The sequence below is a fragment of the Astyanax mexicanus genome, chromosome 5 (assembly GCF_023375975.1).
Source record: "Astyanax mexicanus isolate ESR-SI-001 chromosome 5, AstMex3_surface, whole genome shotgun sequence".
Taxonomy (NCBI): Eukaryota; Metazoa; Chordata; class Actinopteri; order Characiformes; family Acestrorhamphidae; genus Astyanax; species Astyanax mexicanus.
Genome location: NC_064412.1, coordinates 57,556,520 through 57,577,064, shown reverse-complemented (window position 1 = coordinate 57,577,064; position 20,545 = coordinate 57,556,520). Strand labels below are relative to the sequence as shown.

The 20,545-nt window shown below is 38.6% G+C and overlaps 1 protein-coding gene across 1 annotated transcript in view; it reads right to left on the bottom strand.

Annotated features, from left to right (window-relative positions):
• angpt4 (angiopoietin 4) overlaps window positions 1-20,545 on the bottom strand; it is a 41,287-nt gene that overhangs the window by 3,639 nt on the left and 17,103 nt on the right. Inside the window, exons 2-6 of the mRNA XM_049479926.1 lie at window positions 11,739-11,894; window positions 11,369-11,490; window positions 5,751-5,983; window positions 2,980-3,098; window positions 324-425 (exon numbers count right to left, since the gene is read on the bottom strand). Coding sequence (XP_049335883.1) covers window positions 324-425; window positions 2,980-3,098; window positions 5,751-5,983; window positions 11,369-11,490; window positions 11,739-11,894 — 732 coding nt within the window. The remainder of the gene's footprint in view (window positions 1-323; window positions 426-2,979; window positions 3,099-5,750; window positions 5,984-11,368; window positions 11,491-11,738; window positions 11,895-20,545) is intronic.

The following is a 20,545-nucleotide window of genomic DNA, read 5'->3' as shown; positions in this document are numbered from 1 at the left end:
GCAGTGACGCCAGGCTGTCAGATGCTGTTTTATTCCCCATGTTTCATTCGGTGGGTGATTTGTTAGCTTATGTCATCAGAACGAGGCCAAGCTCTTCATCAAGTCTTCCACTGAATACGTAAGAAAACATTTGGTAAATGTTCTCGTTCTGTATAAATATTATCCAGCAATGAAGCAGCGAACAGCAAGGACAGCGCGTCCTCGCCACCCCGACACCGGCCGCGGATCAGCGGGTCCTGAGCCAGATCCAGGGTTGCCTGGGTAACATCTCAAAATGTGTGTGTGTGTGTGTGTGTGTAGAGTGTGTATATTAGTATACTCACCATTTTGTACTCTTTCCAGCCTCTCTGAAAGTCGACGCTGCCGTTGATTCTGCGCTGAAACACAGTCCAGCCTCCTCCACTGGTCTCCATATCACAAAACACCTGAGAAAAAAGAGTGTAAAATCAGGAGTAAAGGAGATTAGATCATATATATTTTACTATTATACTTACATTTATATCAGATTACCAAACAAACCTTAATATTAGATAAATATAACTTGAGTAAATATAAAAATCTTTTATATTATAGTTTTAAAACGATGATTATTTTATTTATTAAAGATCTCATTCCACTAAAATCCACTTTTTCTTGTTCTTTTTGAAATACTATAGGGAAAAGTGCCATCGAGGCCACGGGGGATATCCATGCTGCCGCGGGGATAGTTAAATTTGGGGGGGGGGGGGGTTAATTTTATCTAGCACTCAGTGCTGTAAATTTATAACTTTAAACGTCCAGAAATATTGGTCAATAGTATCAGTCAAGGACATTAATAGACATCTCATGTTGCAAAAATTAATTTCTTGTCACAATATCTCACCTTAACATGACTTTTTAATCTAAAAACTTTTAAGCTAAAATCAATATTACAAACTGTACAGCGGACAAGACCTTCATTGTTTTTTTTTTTTTTATTATTTACTATATGCTCTATAGTAGTCTGATGTGAAATGAGTTAGTTTTGATGGGAGCCATGATGCTCCTGAATGCATCCCATCCAGGAGGAAAAAAAACTGCCCGTCTACACATAAAACTGATTGGCTGAATCACAGACTCTTTGCAGAGAACAGGCCAATCAGACTTGCCTGAATCAGGGAGTTGTTATTGATCTGTGGAAGACTCCCGCAACTTCCGGAAGACTTGGATCATCTGTATGTGGTGCTTAGATGACTTCAACACCATATATGGATAATAAAAAGGTTATTTTGATTAGAGAAGGATGGATTCCTGTTTTTGGTTCGCTGAATTGGGATTATAATGTTTATGCTTCTTTTGTTCCTCTTCTTTGTCTTATTTCTGGATTTTTATAAACACAGTCAGGTTGAATAAAGCTCGACACAAATAAACTGGAGTGGAATTTTAAGTATGCTGCAGTTTTATGTGTACTGGCCTGTCGGAATTAGTCAGAAATCACATTCCCAGCATAAACAGAACCTCAGGGGAGTCTTTAGGGCTGTTGATTGCTCAGCATGTAATGGCTTATGATGGCCAAGGAATTTTAGGCTGATTTCCAGAACCAGGTTCTGTATTCTGAGGTGATAATGATCCCACACACACTGCTGATGTGAGGTACAGCGAGTGCAGGGTCCATCCATCCCTAACATAACTAACACACTTCACTTTATGATGAATGGTCTGATATCGCTCTACACTCAGAGCTCAGAGACGTTCTACAGCATTCCAGTAAGAACCGAAGCTCTTTTGAGGGAAAATTATATTTTGAGGCCTTTTATATATTAAATACTTTATGTTAAAGCGACATAAATTAGATGCTTATACATAAAACAACGTATGTGATGTAATGAGGTGTGATCAGGTACATTTCTGGAGTTTTATCTTGTTTATCTTGGTAACAGAAAACACAGGAGCTCCACTGACTGAATACAACCTAGACAGACGCCAACAGTCAGACGTTCATCGCTATCTCGGTAACACAGGCGCCGTGCCGAGCCGAGCGTACACCCCCACTTATTACACACACATGAACACACAGCAGCACAAACCCAACTTTTACATCAACAATAAACAGAATAGTAAATAAAATAACATTGCTGTTCCCGTAAATGAGCTGCTGGAGCTCCTTCACAGCGTCAACCAGCAGCTCAGTTTCCTCTGCTGAGAAGAGTTTGTTGAACACGTCCAGGTAGCTGCACCGTTACAATAGCAATCCACCAAAGTCAGAGCTCACCTGGTTCTTAAAGTGACAAGCTGATTGGTTTATTATTTCACATTACGCCCAAAATTAACCACACCCATGATTAATAACGAGAATTAGAACATTCCTTTTGTGCATTTTGAGACGTGCAAGGTGTACTTTTCCCATTGTTATGACAGCAAAGACACACCGAAACATCCTAAATTACCTGTAGATTGCTAAAATAGGGCATTTTGAGTGCTGCTCTCCAATGCTGTTCTACATCTATTTTTCCAGAACTATCTTAAGGCTAGAATGATCTTTACTGGTAGGACGAGTGGTTTAATGTTCTGGCTCTCTATGATTGACGTATTCTGATTTTTTTTACTTTCACAATGGCCGAATACAGGCATTAACTCTGCTTTGGTCCTGAAGAAACACCAGCAACTGATTTGAGAGGCAAATTACAATCAACTCCAGGACTATTGTCAGCTCTCCTGTGTGTGAGCTAATGGTTCAAAAACACACCACTGGCCAAGAAACATCTCAGCAGCCAACTTTCAATGACTTGTAGTCCCTTGGAATGGGGGGAACATGTAAATAATCTGTTAATGTATTTTCCTAGATTGACCTTGAGCATAATCTGCAGTTTCAGGCTGAACTACACCAGCTGCTTACATTTTCTCAGTCAGTTTTATGAGGTAGAGTCTCCTGGAATTCAGGCTTTCAGTTAACAGCTGTGCTGAACTCATCAAGAGTTAATTACTCGAATTTCTTGTCTCTTAATGTGTTTGTATTCGTACCTTTGTTGGTTCGGTCGCCTCTCCGATGTAAATGTCATAAACTCCACTGTTATTGTGAGCAGACTTGTAGATTTCAGCACAGTCTCGAAACCTCCTCTCGCCCGGCATGGAGTCAGACACTGTAAATAAAGAAATTTTTGGTTTTAGCACCAAATAAATATACCTCTGACAAAGGCAAATACATACTAATATATGAGGATTTGCTTAGTTGGGTAGTTCTTGCTTCTCATAAAATAGGGCTTTTCACTGTCTACCAATTTCACCTGGAATTCAGGCTTTCAGTTAACAGCTGTGCTGTGCAAAAAAGAAGAATTTGAAGAACTTTCAAAGTAGCCTAAAGCACAATCACTAGAAAGACTATGTAAAACATTATGATAATGATGAAACTGGCTCTCATCAGGCATCAGAAACCACTTATGCTCTCAAACACTTTATTAAGAGACAAGAAACTAAAGTAATTAACTCTTGATGAGTTCAGCACAGCTGTTAACTGAAAGCCTAAATTTCAGGTGACTCTACCTCATAAAGTTGACTAAGAAAATGCTAAGCTAGAGATGTGCAGAACATTTTAAAACAATGGGAAAAACCCTTTTGATTGGTACTGCATATATTCTAATGCTGTTATTGCTGTGATTACTGTAATGTGAATACATTGTTAGAAACTGCAGACTAATCTGAATTTATTTGGTGTCTGTCTCTGCTCAGGCTCGGGTTAAGCTGTATGATGGTTCTGTGTTGTTGGAGTTTTAAAGAGATTATTTTTCACACTGGAAATCAGAAGAAACTGGATTAAGTGCTGAAACTGCGGAGAGGAATGTGTAAACTGATCTGTGCTCCGAACATGAGCACTGTGTGTGGTTTAAATTAGCTGAGCTTATCAGTACAGTGTGTGTGTGTGTGTGTGTGTGTGTGTGTGTGTGTGGTTGTGAAGTTTGATATATTTAATGTATTAAGGATGTAAAAACACAAAGCCAAAACCTTTCTTTACTTAGTTACAGTTTCCATATGCACTTTCAAAAATTGTAATACAGTGATTGTAGTTTCCACATGGCAATAAAAATATCAATTTTACTTTCTTAAAGGTGTGTAAAGGTGTGTAAAGGTGTGTAAAGGTGTGTAAAGGTGTGTAAAGGTGTGTAAAGCTGCAGTGTATAAAGGTGTGTAAAGGTGTGTAAAGGTGTGTAAAGGTGTGTAAAGCTGCAGTGTGTAAAGGTGTGTAAAGGTGTGTAAAGCTGCAGTGTGTAAAGGTGTGTAAAGGTGTGTAAAGCTGCAGTGTGTAAAGGTGTGTAAAGGTGTGTAAAGCTGCAGTGTGTAAAGGTGTGTAAAGCTGCGGTGTGTAAAGGTGTGTAAAGGTGTGTAAAGCTGCAGTGTGTAAAGGTGTGTAAAGGTGTGTAAAGGTGTGTAAAGGTGTGTAAAGCTGCAGTGTGTAAAGGTGTGTAAAGGTGTGTAAAGGTGTGTAAAGCTGCGGTGTGTAAAGGTGTGTAAAGGTGTGTAAAGTGTGTGTAAAGGTGTGTAAAGGTGTGTAAAGTGTGTGTAAAGGTGTGTAAAGGTGTGTAAAGTGTGTGTAAAGGTGTGTAAAGGTGTGTAAAGGTGTGTAAAGCTGTGTAAAGGTGTGTAAAGGTGTGTAAAGCTGCGGTGTGTAAAGCTGCGGTGTGTAAAGGTGTGTAAAGATGTGTAAAGGTGTGTAAAGGTGTGTAAAGGTGTGTAAAGCTGTGTAAAGGTGTGTAAAGGTGTGTAAAGCTGTGTAAAGGTGTGTAAAGCTGCGGTGTGTAAAGCTGCGGTGTGTAAAGGTGTGTAAAGATGTGTAAAGCTGCGGTGTGTAAAGTGTGTGTAAAGGTGTGTAAAGGTGTGTAAAGGTGTGTAAAGGTGTGTAAAGCTGCGGTGTGTAAAGCTGCGGTGTGTAAAGGTGTGTAAAGATGTGTAAAGCTGCGGTGTGTAAAGTGTGTGTAAAGGTGTGTAAAGGTGTGTAAAGGTGTGTAAAGGTGTGTAAAGCTGTGTAAAGGTGTGTAAAGGTGTGTAAAGCTGTGTAAAGGTGTGTAAAGCTGCGGTGTGTAAAGCTGCGGTGTGTAAAGGTGTGTAAAGATGTGTAAAGCTGCGGTGTGTAAAGGTGTGTAAAGGTGTGTAAAGGTGTGTAAAGTGTGTGTAAAGGTGTGTAAAGTGTGTGTAAAGGTGTGTAAAGGTGTGTAAAGCTGCGGTGTGTAAAGGTGTGTAAAGATGTGTAAAGCTGCGGTGTGTAAAGTGTGTGTAAAGGTGTGTAAAGGTGTGTAAAGGTGTGTAAAGGTGTGTAAAGCTGTGTAAAGGTGTGTAAAGCTGCGGTGTGTAAAGCTGCGGTGTGTAAAGGTGTGTAAAGATGTGTAAAGCTGCGGTGTGTAAAGGTGTGTAAAGGTGTGTAAAGGTGTGTAAAGGTGTGTAAAGTGTGTGTAAAGGTGTGTAAAGTGTGTGTAAAGGTGTGTAAAGGTGTGTAAAGCTGTGTAAAGCTGTGTAAAGGTGTGTAAAGGTGTGTAAAGCTGTGTAAAGGTGTGTAAAGGTGTGTAAAGTGTGTGTAAAGGTGTGTAAAGTGTGTGTAAAGGTGTGTAAAGGTGTGTAAAGCTGTGTAAAGGTGTGTAAAGGTGTGTAAAGCTGTGTAAAGGTGTGTAAAGGTGTGTAAAGTGTGTGTAAAGGTGTGTAAAGGTGTGTAAAGTGTGTGTAAAGGTGTGTAAAGGTGTGTAAAGTGTGTGTAAAGGTGTGTAAAGTGTGTGTAAAGGTGTGTAAAGGTGTGTACGGGTGTGTACCTGTTCCAGGTGAGACCAGGTTGATGAGTGTGTGAACAGACTTCATCAGCTGCTGCTGTTGTCTCTGCAGGGCTGAGTTGTTGCTGCTGGCGGCTCGTAGTTGTCTCTCCAGCGCGGTGATGGCGGCGGACTGTTTCCCCACCAGATCCCTCAGACGCTCCTTCTCCTCCCTCATGTCCTCCAGCTCGGTGCGCTGCTGCGTCTCCAGAACCAGAACTTTACTCTCCAGACGACTGCAGAACAAAAACGCTTTATTACAAAAACGTTCAGCTTTTACAATACAAACATACAAACATCAACACACCTGAGTGAGAGGCTGTAGATAATCTAATTTATTCAATATTCAATCATTAAGAGCCCTATTGTACACCCTGTGTAAGGGGCACACATTGTAAATATTTATAAATCATCCCTGCTCAATTAGTCCAAAAACTCATTTTTAACTTAATACAGTACATCCATAAACTAGTTTTAAATGTAAAATTAAAGTATTTGAATTTTTACCTGGCCCATGTTTTTGTCTGGACTGGCTGTAGAAACCTTTGACTGGGATTCCCAGTCAATTTTAATGTTATTGAGTTTATTGCTGTCACGTGACCACTAAATGATACGGGCAGCGTCTCCATATGAGGTCATTAAAAAAATGCGTGTGTCATGGTGTAGAGAAGCAGAACTTTAATGCAACCATATGATGATGCAGGATCTCAAGAGGTTAAAATTGTGATAAAGGGAGTTATATAACAGAGCCTCTTCATGTACAAGTCTGAACATTAAGTGCACCTGTAGGGAAGTGTGGCTTATAAGGTGGGATTTTGTAGGGTTAGGAGTCTTGCCCAAGGACTTTTATCAGTGTAGAACAATATCGTCACCGAGACCGGAAATTAAACTCCAGTCTCCCAGATGAGGTGGGAGCTCACTAGCAGGTAGTGGAGTTATCCACAGCGCCACATCAACCAATAATGGCACTTGTATTAAAAATAATTGCAGGAAAATGTTAAGTTGTCGGATAAATAAATATTTTTTAATTTTTTTTCAAATTATGCGAGACCTAGTAGACCCCCAACTCTTCCCTGCAAGCATTAAAACAGTATAAGAACAGTATTAGAATTGGGTAGAAATTGGTCTTAATTCATTAGGTTCTGTAGAACAGCTGTGTGAATACATTTTGGACATATGTATTTAAAGAAATGTGAATCCAGCACTCAGGCCAAGACAGTAGGTTGATCACATGACCTCGCACTGACGAATTGTAAACATGAACGGTGCAGAAGATTCCCAGTGGTGACCTGGCCGTGCGCCACGGTCCGATATGCACATGGGAACCGTGCCCTCTATTAGTGGGAGTCCCCTGTTCCCCATTTCCTCTTAGAGAGTAAAACGAGCCTTATTAAGAAGATTTTTATATATAGATAAACACAGAAATAGAAATCACACAGAAACTGTATTACAGTTAGTACAGCATGGGCTCATCCACACCCCTCCACAATATACGAAGAGACACACAACACCAGAGTTTAAGTTTCTAACAAAAGATTACTTTAATTCATTTATTACAAAATATAAATCAATTAAACAAATTCTAGGGTTATGAATGCAGTGATAGTCTAGAATGACAGTAAAAACACAGTAAATAGAAACTTCTTAGAAAGTTCTTAATCTGAAAAACAAAACTTGGTTCCATGTTTCTCCTGGACACCCCCAGTCAGCATGTGGTTGTGTTCAATTTTATTATTTATGTGGCTGAAATGTAATTTTCAACATGTGTGTGATTATTTTAACCACATTATAATACTTTTTATATTAATAGAATATGATATTGTGTAATCTTTTGGTCAAAATGAGCAAAACTTGCTCTGCTCACACAATAAACTTAAAACCGCGAGTTATCTGTAGTAAATATCTGCAGCAGTACTGATCCCCTCAGTGCTCTACTTTCTCTCTAAAGCTCTGGAGTCTTTTGGCCTGAAAAACAGGAACATTTGCTAAATATTACCAGGCTGATCGGTTCCAACCATTTGTGACCATTTTAGTAAACTGGCTGAGCTTCAAACTTAAAATATTTTTTCTCTAATTCTGCTTTTGTTCAAAACATACAGAAAAATATGATTTATTTATTAATTTGTAAAGAAACAGAAAAAGGTTAATGCCTAAATTAACTTTAGAAAAACAAATACATTTATTAAATGTTGATAATTAAATATATATATTTTATACACAACATGATTAATGTAGGCAAAAGAAAGAAGAAGAGAGAGGTCAAGAAGAAAGAAAGAAAGAAAGAAAGAAAGAAAGAAAGAAAGAAAGAAGATGCCCAACTGAGAGAGACAAAATCCCACCTCATAAGCCACATCCCCTTACAGGTGCAACTAATGTTCTAATTAGACTAGTACCTGTAGGAATCAGGTGGGTCGTCATACAGATAAATGAGGACATAATGATATACTCAGATCATAATTTAGTTTGAGTCATGATGCTCTGTTTTAGAACATGTCCCTTTATCACTCACTGTTATTAATAACTGCTAATTCTGTCAGCTAATATCTTGCATTAGACCATCCTAAGACCATCCTACCCAAAATATTATGTTCTTTGGGAAACCTGCACATGAATTAGAAGATCTTTTATCTACAGAGAGTTGTGGGATTCACTCACTACAGTATATCAGGGCTGCACCTGACTCCCAGTTGCTGACTGGGTCAGATATCTAGCATGCCAAATATCTGCCAGATCCCCAATTTCCCTCTGAAAAGGGTTTTTGTCAGCGATCAACGTAAAAATGTCTGCGATTGAAAAACTAGGCTAAAATGGTTTAGTGTGAACTTTGCATAGAATCTGTCACAATCTGAACCTCAGAACAGATTGACGTTGTTGTAAAGACCACTCTGAGCCAGCTGCCTCACCATGAGTCAGCAAAAACATCAGAGGCTCTAAAATAATGATGTCAGCAGCGTGATTATTATAAACACATGCGCAACACTGTCGAGTCCCAGCGTGAGATGGAATCAGTCCTTTAACAACATCGATGGACTTTATATTTTTACTTCAGATGAACCCCACGGCTTCTAGACTATAGTACCCCCCCTCAATCCCTCCATCCCAGCTCTCCACCTCCCTCCACAACCCTCCACATCTCTCCACATCTCTCCACATCTCTCCACATCTCTCCGCTGTCCTCCCACCTTATAAATAAACACCCAACAGCCCTGATTTTCAACCTGTGAGCTGCAGATTCAGGAGAGCTTCTCAAATAGAGAGAGAGAGGTTTTCTTTTTATGTTGAATTCATTTAATGCAATGATCTCTCACAGCCTCCAAAAACTTCAAAAACAAAATATTTAATTCTTTCAGTGAAGAGATATTCTCAGAGCTACATTTTACATATAAGTAAACTAAGTTCTCATGCAGATCATGAAAGTTTTGATAGTCAATCAATAAATTAATCAATTAAACTTTATTTTCACTTGGAAATACATTGAGGGTAACCTCAGTGTTGACAAGGCATCCAAGCATTTACACTTCACAAGGGATTGAAAACATAAGATGAATAATTAGTAAAAATAAGGAAAAATACATACACTGCTGGTGTTGAGCAGCTCTACTGTCCTCGTCATATTGGGTAAAAAAAAAATTTAAATGTCCTAAATCACCCAATCAGGCAAAAAAAATCTGGAGCTGAAACAGTTCCAATATCTCAAGAATCTCTCCTGTTTCTAGTCTGGATTCACCTGCTGATTGTTGGTAGAAGGTTTGAGGACTCTGAGTATTAATAAAGCCTGTCTTTAACTAACAATTACTGTGAACAAAACCTTAATAAACCTTGATTTTATACCTTGGTTAAAGGTACATAAGCTCTGTGTCAGGTGCAGCATGGGAGATGCAGAGGTGTACACTAATGGAAATAATTTAATAATAGAAATAAACCAAAATAAACTCAACTACAATAAACTAGAATAAAGACAGAATTCCCTCAGACTGAAAACCTAACAAATGTAAAACGAACAAGAACCGACAAGGGAACACAGACACAAATGTGCTATATGTATACAGAAGAGAAAACAGGAAACAAGAAACACCCGAGGACAAGTAATAAGGGGGAGGGGTTACAAATGAACACAGGTGGGAGCACTGAAGACAGGGAGACAAGGAGAAAGAAAGCATGTGGCTAGGAAAAGATAGACAGACATGGGAAAAGACAGAAACACAAAGATGATACTCTAGTTCTATTTCCTTTTTTGCACATTAATTTTTATCAGTTTCTAATAATCATCATCTTCTTCTAATTATTAAACTTTTCAAATTCAAGAACAGAACGTCTCACCCTTTTTTTTCCCTCCAAACTTTAGTTTTCCCCATTTAATAGTCCCTCTTAACCTTTACGCTTATGAACACAAATGCTGCATTTAATAGTAATTACAAACCCGGAGCAGTTAACATGATTTATAAGCTGTTTATATGTGATTTATTGCACAGAATATTGTCGTGTCTATACTTGGCAACCAGCACAGGGTTTTGTTTATTGTGTTTATGTAGAAATAAAGCTTGTTAAAGGTTCTTGTAATAGGTGTAGCTCACATTATTTCACATCAGTTCTTGTAGTAATTCTGAAAGCGCTGGGTTGGCTCTCAGCTTCTTAAAGCTCCAGTGTTTGAGTGAAATGTTCTTTAGTGTTACCAAACCAAAGCTCTGCTCAAAACTTTAGTTCAGCTGCTCCTTAAAGATGAATTACATCAGATAATTCTGTTTAATCTGGAGAAAAACGAATAAAAAAACCTTGTTTCTGGGAAAACCTCCTGCCACCCCCTCAGAGTGCAGAGGGAACTAGCCTGGGGTCTCTTCCACGAGTTGTGTTTACTCTGCACTTATTCACCATTACAAACAATCAATTAACTGCACCAGGATTTCCCATTGCCTTCAGTCCTGCCGCTCTCACAAACTCTCACATCTCAACTCTCACATCTAAACCACACAAATTACTGTTTTCTTTTACTGTACGATCCAAAAAAAGGGGCAAATGTTCATTACGTTTCTTCTTTCTCTCTTATATCACATTTTGATGCTCATTGCTATCTTGCACCCCACCAACAGTATATTTTCACTCCTATTTTCCTCCTGTCTGGTTTAAACAGCAGCAGATCTTCTGAATATATCTACACTGATGGGTGTGGTGTTCTGGAAATGAGGTGTGTTCAGGTACATTTCTGGAGTTTTATCTTGTTTATCTTGGTAACAGAAAACACAGGAGCTCCACTGACTGAATACAACCTAGACAGACGCCAACAGTCAGACGTTCATCGCTATCTAGGTAACACAGGCGCTGTGCCGAGCCGAGCGTACACCCCCACTTATTACACACACATGAACACACAGCAGCACAAACCCAACTTTTACATCAACAATAAACAGAATAGTAAATAAAATAACATTGCTGTTCCCGTAAATGAGCTGCTGGAGCTCCTTCACAGCGTCAACCAGCAGCTCAGTTTCCTCTGCTGAGAAGAGTTTGTTGAACACGTCCAGGTAGCTGCACCGTTACAATAGCAATTCTCCTTTTCCCCAAATCAAAATGCACTGTGCACTGTTGGTTATCTTAGTTACAGCATGTTGTTGGTTAAACTGTACCTGTTTTTATCTCGTAGTCTTGAGATCTCTGAGGTCTGAACCAGAAGCTCCTTCTCCAGTTTGTTGGTTGATAAGGAATGTTCTAACAGCTGAATCTGCAGTCTGGATGTCTGGTTTATAACCTTCAACATGCAGCAGAGAAAAAAATATATACTTTAATTACTTTCTTTGAGCTAAACAAATATTTCAGGTTTTATGGGAATAAAACCTCTTATTTAAAATTAGTGTAAATGCGAGTTAGAATGCTCTATAAATATGATCATAGATTCAGATTAGAAGCAGATTAAAAATAAAATACTTTTGGAAATGCTGTTTATGCTAATCTTGGCTGTTTATGCTAATCTCTGCGGTTTATGCTAATCTTGCTTACCTTGGCCTCGACGACGTTGAGTTTCCTGGTTTGCTCTGCAGTTTGAGTGAGCAGGTTGGTGCCGATCTCCAGCATGGTGGCTGTCTGGTTGTGGACGGCATTCGCCTGGATATGAACCATCTCAGACTTTATGTTCACCTGGATGTAGTTTTCTAGCTGTAGACAAAAAAAGAGAGAAATAAAGAACTTTTGGACATTGAAGAGACAGTGGAGAGTCCAGATAACCAGGGCTCTATTTTATTGTCCTATTGGCGAGCTGTGCACCATGCAGCTTGATTGAGGGTGTGTCAGTGTATCTTTGCTATCATAACGATGGGAAAAGTACAGCTTGCGTGGCTTGAAACACAAAGCAAAAGGCATGAACTAATTCTCTTAATTAATCATGGTTAACGTGTGGTCAATTTTGTCCGCAACATGAAAGGAAGCAATCAGAGTGTCTCTTGCTCATCATTCTCTTTAAGAGTAGATCAGGTGAGCTCTGTCTTTGGCGGATTGCTATTTTAACGGTGCAGCTACCTGGACGTGTTCAACAAACTCTTCTCAGCAGAGGACACTGAGCTGCTGGTTGACGCTGTGAAGGAGCTCCAGCAGCTCATTTACGGGAACAGCAATGTTATTTTATTTACTATTCTGTTTATTGTTGATGTAAAAGGCAGGAGCTAGATAGAGTGAAAATACACTGTTGGTGGGGTTTAAGATAGCAATGAGCATCAACAGCAGCAAGCTAAACAATTTAACATAGTGAATCGCAGGGAATATGGAAGTGGAACTGTAACTATCGTTCCCAAGGGAAAATTTTATATTAGTGTGCAAAAGTTCAGAAAAAGCACAGAAATGTTTGCATTTACCCTCAGAAAACTATTCAGTGTCACCGTGGATCACCGGTTCCTCCCAGCGCTCCAGCACACGTTCATTAGCAGATGTTACGCGCTAAAAAGTCCCGTTCGGTCTTTGAGGGTCGTAAGCGAACTGTGAATGATCTCTGCTCAGACAACCTGAACTAAACCTTCATTTATCTTGGCGTTGACGCACTAAAAGCTTCCAGCAGCCCTCAGCAGCAATGGGTAGGAACCAGGATGTTTATTATCAAACATGGCCTTGTTCCCCGGCCAAGTGGCTCCGAGACCCAGGGGAGTCGGGTCCAGTGCCAGCCGAAGGTGGACCGTGCTGACCCTCTCAGTCCTAATGTTCCCCAAACTCCAAAACAAATACGGCTTCATCGAGACATTCGAGAGAGGGATTAATGAAAGATAAATTTATCATAATCGAAATAAACAGATCCAATCTCCTGAGAAAGAGCTGTGCCCCTGATCTGAATTCTGAGATGGAAATGTCAGTAGAGATCTCTACTGACTCAGAATAAGTACTTTTACTAGAACTCCAGTCTATCTGCTTCCTCTCCTGTTCTGTTCTTGTTCTGCTTTCTTGTCACCTACAATAATTCATGTAATGGATTCTGCTGGAAATTACATTTATATTCAATTTCTTTATTTACCACAAAAAAATTAAATCTAGCCTCTTATTTACTATTAACTATTCAAAACCAATTAAACCAAGAAATGCATAAGATTTGTATTACATTTGCAACTTAATTAGTACGTATTTTAAGATTCACATTACAATACTTTGGTCAATTGGTGGTTTTCACCAAAATCTTGCTAAAAAAAAATTGCCATGTATTTAAAGAATAATACAGAACTCAGTGTTCTACAGTTCCACTTATACTGCTGTTCTCCATAATGGAGCTTATATCTAAACAATAATTTAATTTAGGTGTATTATGTTAAAATTGGGCTTGGGCAGAAGGTGTTTAGAGTTAGGTTGAGGCATAGTTTATGTTTAGACTTGGGTTAAGCATATGTTTGGCTTAAGTTTAGGTTTGATTAAGATTAGGTTTGCGTTAATTTGTAGGTTTGGGTTAAGGTGTAGGTTTGGGTTAAGAGGTAGGTTAAGGTGTATGTTTAATAAATGGACCAATAGAAATGCTCTAAAGCTACTTGGACCATTTTTGCCTTCTCTTGTAGAGGTATTTATACTCTTATCCTGTTAGAAGTAAAAACACATGCTTCTAACTGTCTATTACTGCCAAGACGTGTCCAGAAGTGTGAAGAACGCTCGATCAGATCCCTCAGATACACCATCAGGGGCTGAAACTCTTGCTGAAACAGATTCTATGATGGTTGATTTGAAGAAATGATTAGAAATAAACAGTAGAAGTAGAGAAAGCAGAAGGTCAGGGTTTCTCATGTAGCTGCCGACTCCCGTAAGACGTTTTACGCTCTGACCAGTTAATTGACCCGAGCTTCCTGCTTTGGATTAAAATCACACAAGACAAGTCCGAAGGCTGAGCTTGGGAACACTGATTTGGGTTCAGTGGGGGCTGCTAACCGGCTATAACTAAATCCAGATGTCTCACCTCTCTCTTCTTACAGACTGAGCTGGATTTACAGAGTTATCAGCACTTTTCTCTGGATTTAGAGGAACACTGAGGTGCAGAGGTTTACCTGTTCTGATATCATATATAAGGATTGTAATATAATTGATCACATAAATAAAGAAAATTTAAGTATAGAACTGGTTAAACTACAGTTCTGATTATTTGTGGTTGTAAAGCAGAGCTGACTGGCTGTGACGCTTAAATACAGAACAGCCGTGTTACGCAATATAAGCACTGCTGCAATGCAACAACAGACACTAAACTCCTGAAACACAGTGAATCTGTTTAAACTGAAATACTGTCTGAGCGAATTAAAGAAACAGTAAAACCCCTGTGCTTTAAAACAAAAATGTATTATAGTGAATATTGTCTTTTAAATATTGCCAGAAACAATGACCTATGGTTGAACGAACTGACCTTAGCCATAGAAACTAATTTACAGCATATTTACAGTGTAATTAAAACTATATTTCTGAACATGTTGAGAGTGACCCATGTTTTTTAGTATTTTGCTGTTTGTTTGACATCACAGGGTCACATTTCTAAAATAGATTAATTAATTACTCCTTTCATCTGGAATTTTTCTGCAGCTGTCTCACCTGAAACAGACTCTGTAGTCCAATAAACACACTTTACACTTACAGCAAATGGACAAATTCCACTTCAGCACTACAATTCCCAGAATGCATCTGTCCATTCCTTGTAAACAGGAAGTGTACTGAAGTGCTTTAATCACCCAAATGTTTTTAGGAGAGAAATCTGTGCAGATTAACATCCAGCAGCACTCGCTTGACTTTTAAAGAAAGTCTTGTTTTACTACAGTTTTGTTTACTTAGCTTAGCTTTGCTTAACTTAGTTAGCTACACCCAACCACCACACCACCACCACCCAACGGTGAGAACTGCTAAACTAGAAGTTCCTTATAGTGTCTCTTTTAAAAATGCGTCTTATAATCCAGTGCAGCTTATGTATGAAAATAGACCAGAAAATAGACTTTTATTGATATATATTGATATTATAATCCGGTGCGCCTAATAGGACGATATAAATTTGAAACCTAAAACTGTGTGTAAAAGAAACCTAAGACCTCCACTTGCAGCACTACTCTCTGCTTCAGTGATGGATCTGGTTCCTCCATGTTCTGAAGCCGAGGATAAAAATCTCACATCAGCTACAAAAACACAGAAACTGAACGTGCAGACAGACAGAGATGGAGATAGACAGATGGAGGACCGTCTCCCTGCTGCTCATCTGGCTCACCACCCAGTAACCCTCCTCTAATCTCAGCTTTATCTCTCCAGCCTGGCATCCAACCGCACACCATCCATCACCGACCCACCCGCCGACTCGCTCGCCCGCCCGCCAAACAATAACTTCCTTCAGCTCCGTCCTGATCCTCGCCTCTCGTCTCTCGCCTCTCGCTCCGTCTCCAGACGTGGATCTGAACCCTCCGGGATCCGGAACCCGATCTGTTTACAGGCCGATCCTCAGACGCTGAATTATTAATTTCCTGGTGTTGATTCTGCGCTGAGATTTCTTAATGCTTGTTTTAATCAGCCTGATAATGGCGTTAAGCAACATGTCTGATTTAACTCTAATGAGCTGTAAAACATTTCTGATTACGCCTTTCTGCCAACGTTCAACGGCCAACAGGAAATGAGCCCTGGCAACAGAGTGTGTCCAAAAGTTTTCAGACACTTTTTTACTTCAGAAATCAGGGACGTAATCCAAAATTTCGTCCAAAATTGACTGTAATAAAAGCCTCTACTCTTCTTAGAAGGCTTTAGATTAGGCTTTTTGATTGCATTTAGCCACACAAGGGAGCATCAGTTAATTTGGGTATGAATTTATGCATAATATTATACTATAATTAAAGAAACGTCACTTTTGTTACCTTAAAAGAAAGGAAAAAGATGTGTTTTATTTTCTTATTATTTTTTATGCTTGTGAATTAATAATTATTGGTATTTTTGGTTTGTATTTGATCAGGTTAACAAAGTGAAATATATATATATACATATGCAATGTATGATCTATTGAAAAAAGAATAATTTTCCTTTTTGTTTAAAAGTACAGTCTTTCTAGTCTTATGGTGAAGATAATTTTTGATTGATATTGAATCACTGAAATCACAAATATAATTTGAGTAAAAAATATATAAATTTAGCTGATCACGAATGCAGTCCAGCTTTCCAGGCATAAGCTACTGTCTGTATACTTGGGTTTCTGTCACCCCCCAGGGTTCAGTTCTCAGCCCACTGCTCTTTATGTACTGTACTATACTGTACATCATCAGGGGACATGAGATGCAGTTTCATTCATTCCCAGATGATGTGCAGATCCTTTATATACTAAACCTTCCCGCAGTCTCCAGTCTGATTCATGGTTTAGTTGATTTGAAGAAAAAGATCAAGGAGAAAGTTCTGAGCCTGTATAATAAGTCTGATGTCATACTAATTGATTTTGTAGCTTCAATTAAGAAGATAAATTGCATTTCTCTTTAAATCCTGCTATACACTGTTCCCTCTTCAACACAGATTACAATTCTGGGAGCACATTGTTTCCAGCTGGTTTATTGGTGAGTAATTTAAAGCAATTTAAGATTAGGATGCAAATGCAAGTCTAGTTTATTTTCCATAACTCAAAAATTAAAAACACTAAGGCTACAGAAACAAAGACTTTAAATAAACAAAGTATTAACAATAAGACAAATAAACAAACTAGCAAAATAAGCAAACAAAGAAACATAAAGTAAAGAAAACAAAACAGAAACTGAACTTACAAAAAACTACAGGTCTAAGAATCAAATAAAGGGAAATCAAACAAAAGACTGGGTACACTAGGACAAGATCAAAATGCAGAGACTAAAAGCAAAGGCACAGACAAGAGACACCTGGGAAAGTAACGAGGGGGCGGGGTTTAAAAAATGAAATAGGTGGGGCTAGGGCAGAGTCAGGATAAAAACAATACAAGGCCATGTGCTTAAAAAGCAAGGTGTGAAACTCAAATAATAATAATAATAATAATAATAATAATAATAATAATAATAATAATAATAATAAAATGCTCTGTGCTCTGTGTTTTTTTTTTCATCCTGTGTGGATGTTTTTCTTCGTTATTTATTGTTTACTAAATATTGGAAGCATCTTGGTTCTTCTATGAATTTGCTATGAGGATATTTTTCTTCCTGTGTTCTGGTTTGTACTGAATATTTTATTTAATCAGTTTTACGTGCCTCTTAAACAGACACAGCTTTGTGTTGTTTGTACAGTATGTGTGCTGTACAGTTTGTTTTAATGACATTTTGTTAAGCATGCCGTTATAATGTTTAACAGATGGTATTAATGCTGTGGTGCAGTCTGCAGCGAGTCTCCAGATATCCTGTAAGGGTATAACTGATTGTGTTCAGACACGAGCGCCGAGACGGAAACACCCAGAGTAATTTAACTTATTGAACATGGCAGTTTGGAAACGGCGTAGAAAAATATAGATTTTGTAACCTGAGTTTTCCCTCCTGTGAACCGACAGATTGTTTTAAATTCCTCAGTTTTATGATCTTTGTTCTCAACACGTTTTTCTAATTGCAGACTCTTTAGGCGGTAATGTTGAACTGTATTCCTTTCAGCAAAACTCGATGGTTTTGGCTGTAAGTCAGAGTTTTGTCAAAGTCCAGAACTTCAGGATTTGACTGTTTAACACATGTAGCATCACTCAGAGAGGGTTTAATAAAGAACATGAACAAATTCTGTATGTTAATGGTTGTTAATGTTGTTATAAATGCCTTATAAATCAGTAGTAAACCATTATAACATATTAATAGCGATATGTTTTTTTTAAATTCACATTTGTCTAACCTGTAAAGCTCAGATTATTACAGCTTTGCACATGTGTTTGTCTTGTTTCCTCTTGTCTTATTTTTTTTTTTTACTTTTTTATCTTACCATATGTTCTTTAGCACATGGCTCTGTTTTGTTTCTGCCTTGTCTCCTCTTTAGCCCCGCCCTGTCATCAGTGTTCTCACTTGTGTCTAGTTTGTTACCTGCCCCCTTGTTATCTTCTCCAGGTGTTCCTTGTTTCCACAGCTCTACTCTGTGTCATTGTTTGTTTGACCCTCTCTGAGCTAGTTTTGTATTGTTTATCTATATTGTTTTAACATAAATTGATTTATAATTTTCTCCTATTTTTCTCCCGAGCAAAAACTTTATAGCAGTGAAAAAAAACATTCTAATTTTTTTATTGAAGTCAATGTAAAAGTGTGGAGCTCATTTTAGGTCATTTTATTACAGCATTACAGAGTAGCATCACAGCGCTAACGCTCGGAGGAAAGCGCAGCGACTCGGTTCTGATACATCAGCTCACAGAAGCAGCCTTGTGCTGATCCACATCACCCTAGGAGTGATGAGGGGAAAGAGAGAGCGCCATCTACTGTACTGTACCCACCCAGAGAGAACAAGACCAACTGTGCTCTCCCAGGGCTCTGGCAGCTGATGGCAAGCTGCATGACCGGTATTCGACTAGCGATCTCCCAATCACAGTGGCAGTGCATTAACCTGCTGGACTACTTGTTTGTTGCTTAAAAATTCCTCTCAGACAGTTCACTCTAAAAAACATCTACAAAACATCTACTGCATAAACATTATTCTTACCCTGCAGAACAAAATATTTTTAAGCCTATTTTTAATGTGTTTTGTAGTCAGAGAGAGACAGTTTTATAAAGCAGTAGGTGGGGGAAATATGTTCCAGTAGGTAAGAATAGAATAGACTCTACTTAAAGAGTCCCCCACCTCCACTGTTCCCAACATTTTACAATCCAAACGTGTGACATCATATCAAATATGGATGCTCTGAAGGATACGTGAAGAGGACATGTTTTTAGCAAAGCTTATTATTGTATGAAATTACATTAAATTGTCTTTCTGAACACCTAGATTAGAGATCTTGAATTATTTTTTGTTCTTTTATGACTTTTTATTTCCCTCTGGTCACTAAAGTATCTATCTATCTATCTATCTATCTATCTATCTATCTATCTATCTATCTATCTGTCTGTCTGTCTGTCTGTCTGTCTGTCTGTCTGTCTGTCTGTCTGTCTGTCTGTCTGTCTGTCTGTCTGTCTGTCTATCTGTCTGTCAAAAAAATGAAGAGATCACTTCAGTTTCTGAATCAGTTTCTCTGATTTTACTATTTATAGGTTTATGTTTGAGTAAAATGAACATTGTTGTTTTATTCTATAAACTACAGACAACATTTCTCCCAAATTACAAATAAAAATATTCTCATTTAGAGCATTTATTTACAGAAAATGAGAAATGGCTGAAATAACGAAAAAGATGCAGAGCTTTCAGACCTCAAATAATGCAAAGAAAACAAGTTCATATTCATAAAGTTTTAAGAGTTCAGAAATCAATATTTGGTGGAAAAACCCTGTTTTTGAATCACATCTTGGCATCATGTTCTCCTCCACCAGTCTTACACACTGCTTTTGGAAAATTTGAGCAGTTCAGTTTGGTGGTTTGATGGTTTGTGATCATCCATCTTCCTCTTGATTAAATTCCAGAGGTTTTCAATTTGGTAAAATCAAAGAAACTCATAATTTTTATCTATCCTTCCATCCATCTATCTATCTTCTGTTGATCTCAGTGTTCATAAATGACACACCTTCATCAGTAATCTCTGAGTTAAAGATAACTGATATCAGATTACATCATGCTTTTGGTTCCATCAGCAAGACCTGTGAACTTTAAGGGTTAAATAAATCTGCACGGTTCTCAGGAGACACTGGGTGAATCCCAGCTGCAGGAACTCTCTGGAGACTGATCCCAGTTCAGTAAATCAGTTCTCTAGTGGTCTGGGATTGGGTTAGTGGTTTAGAATTGAACCCTGCAGGTAGTTTGGGATGTTCTCTGCTTCACTAGATCCTCCTGATTGAGTTATGAGGCTGCAGTCGTCTACGCCGAGCTCTCTCAACACATTCCTCTCCAGTTAAGGAGTTTGTGGGGGGGTGTAAACTCCCACCAGTCCTGGCAGCAAACATCTCACTCATTCCCTCCTCAAATCAAGACCAGATGGGCAAAATCAACAACCATCGCTGTTACCGAAGCCTGCGCTCTCTTTTCAAGTGACCCCCTCCATCCCGCCACTGCCCAGAGTATTTATCTCCTCACTCTGCTCTCAGTTTTACTCACTGTCTCTGATTCACAGAGGAAAATCCATCCATTCTTCCATGCGTTCCTCAAATATCCAGTTTAAACAATCGATTAAACAAAAAGAGAAGAACAGAGACGGAGAGGAACACGGACAAGAACATTACATTTCATTACACTGTTCTTCTGAAAGGGCTTGTTTTTATATGGTGCTTTTGAGGAAATTA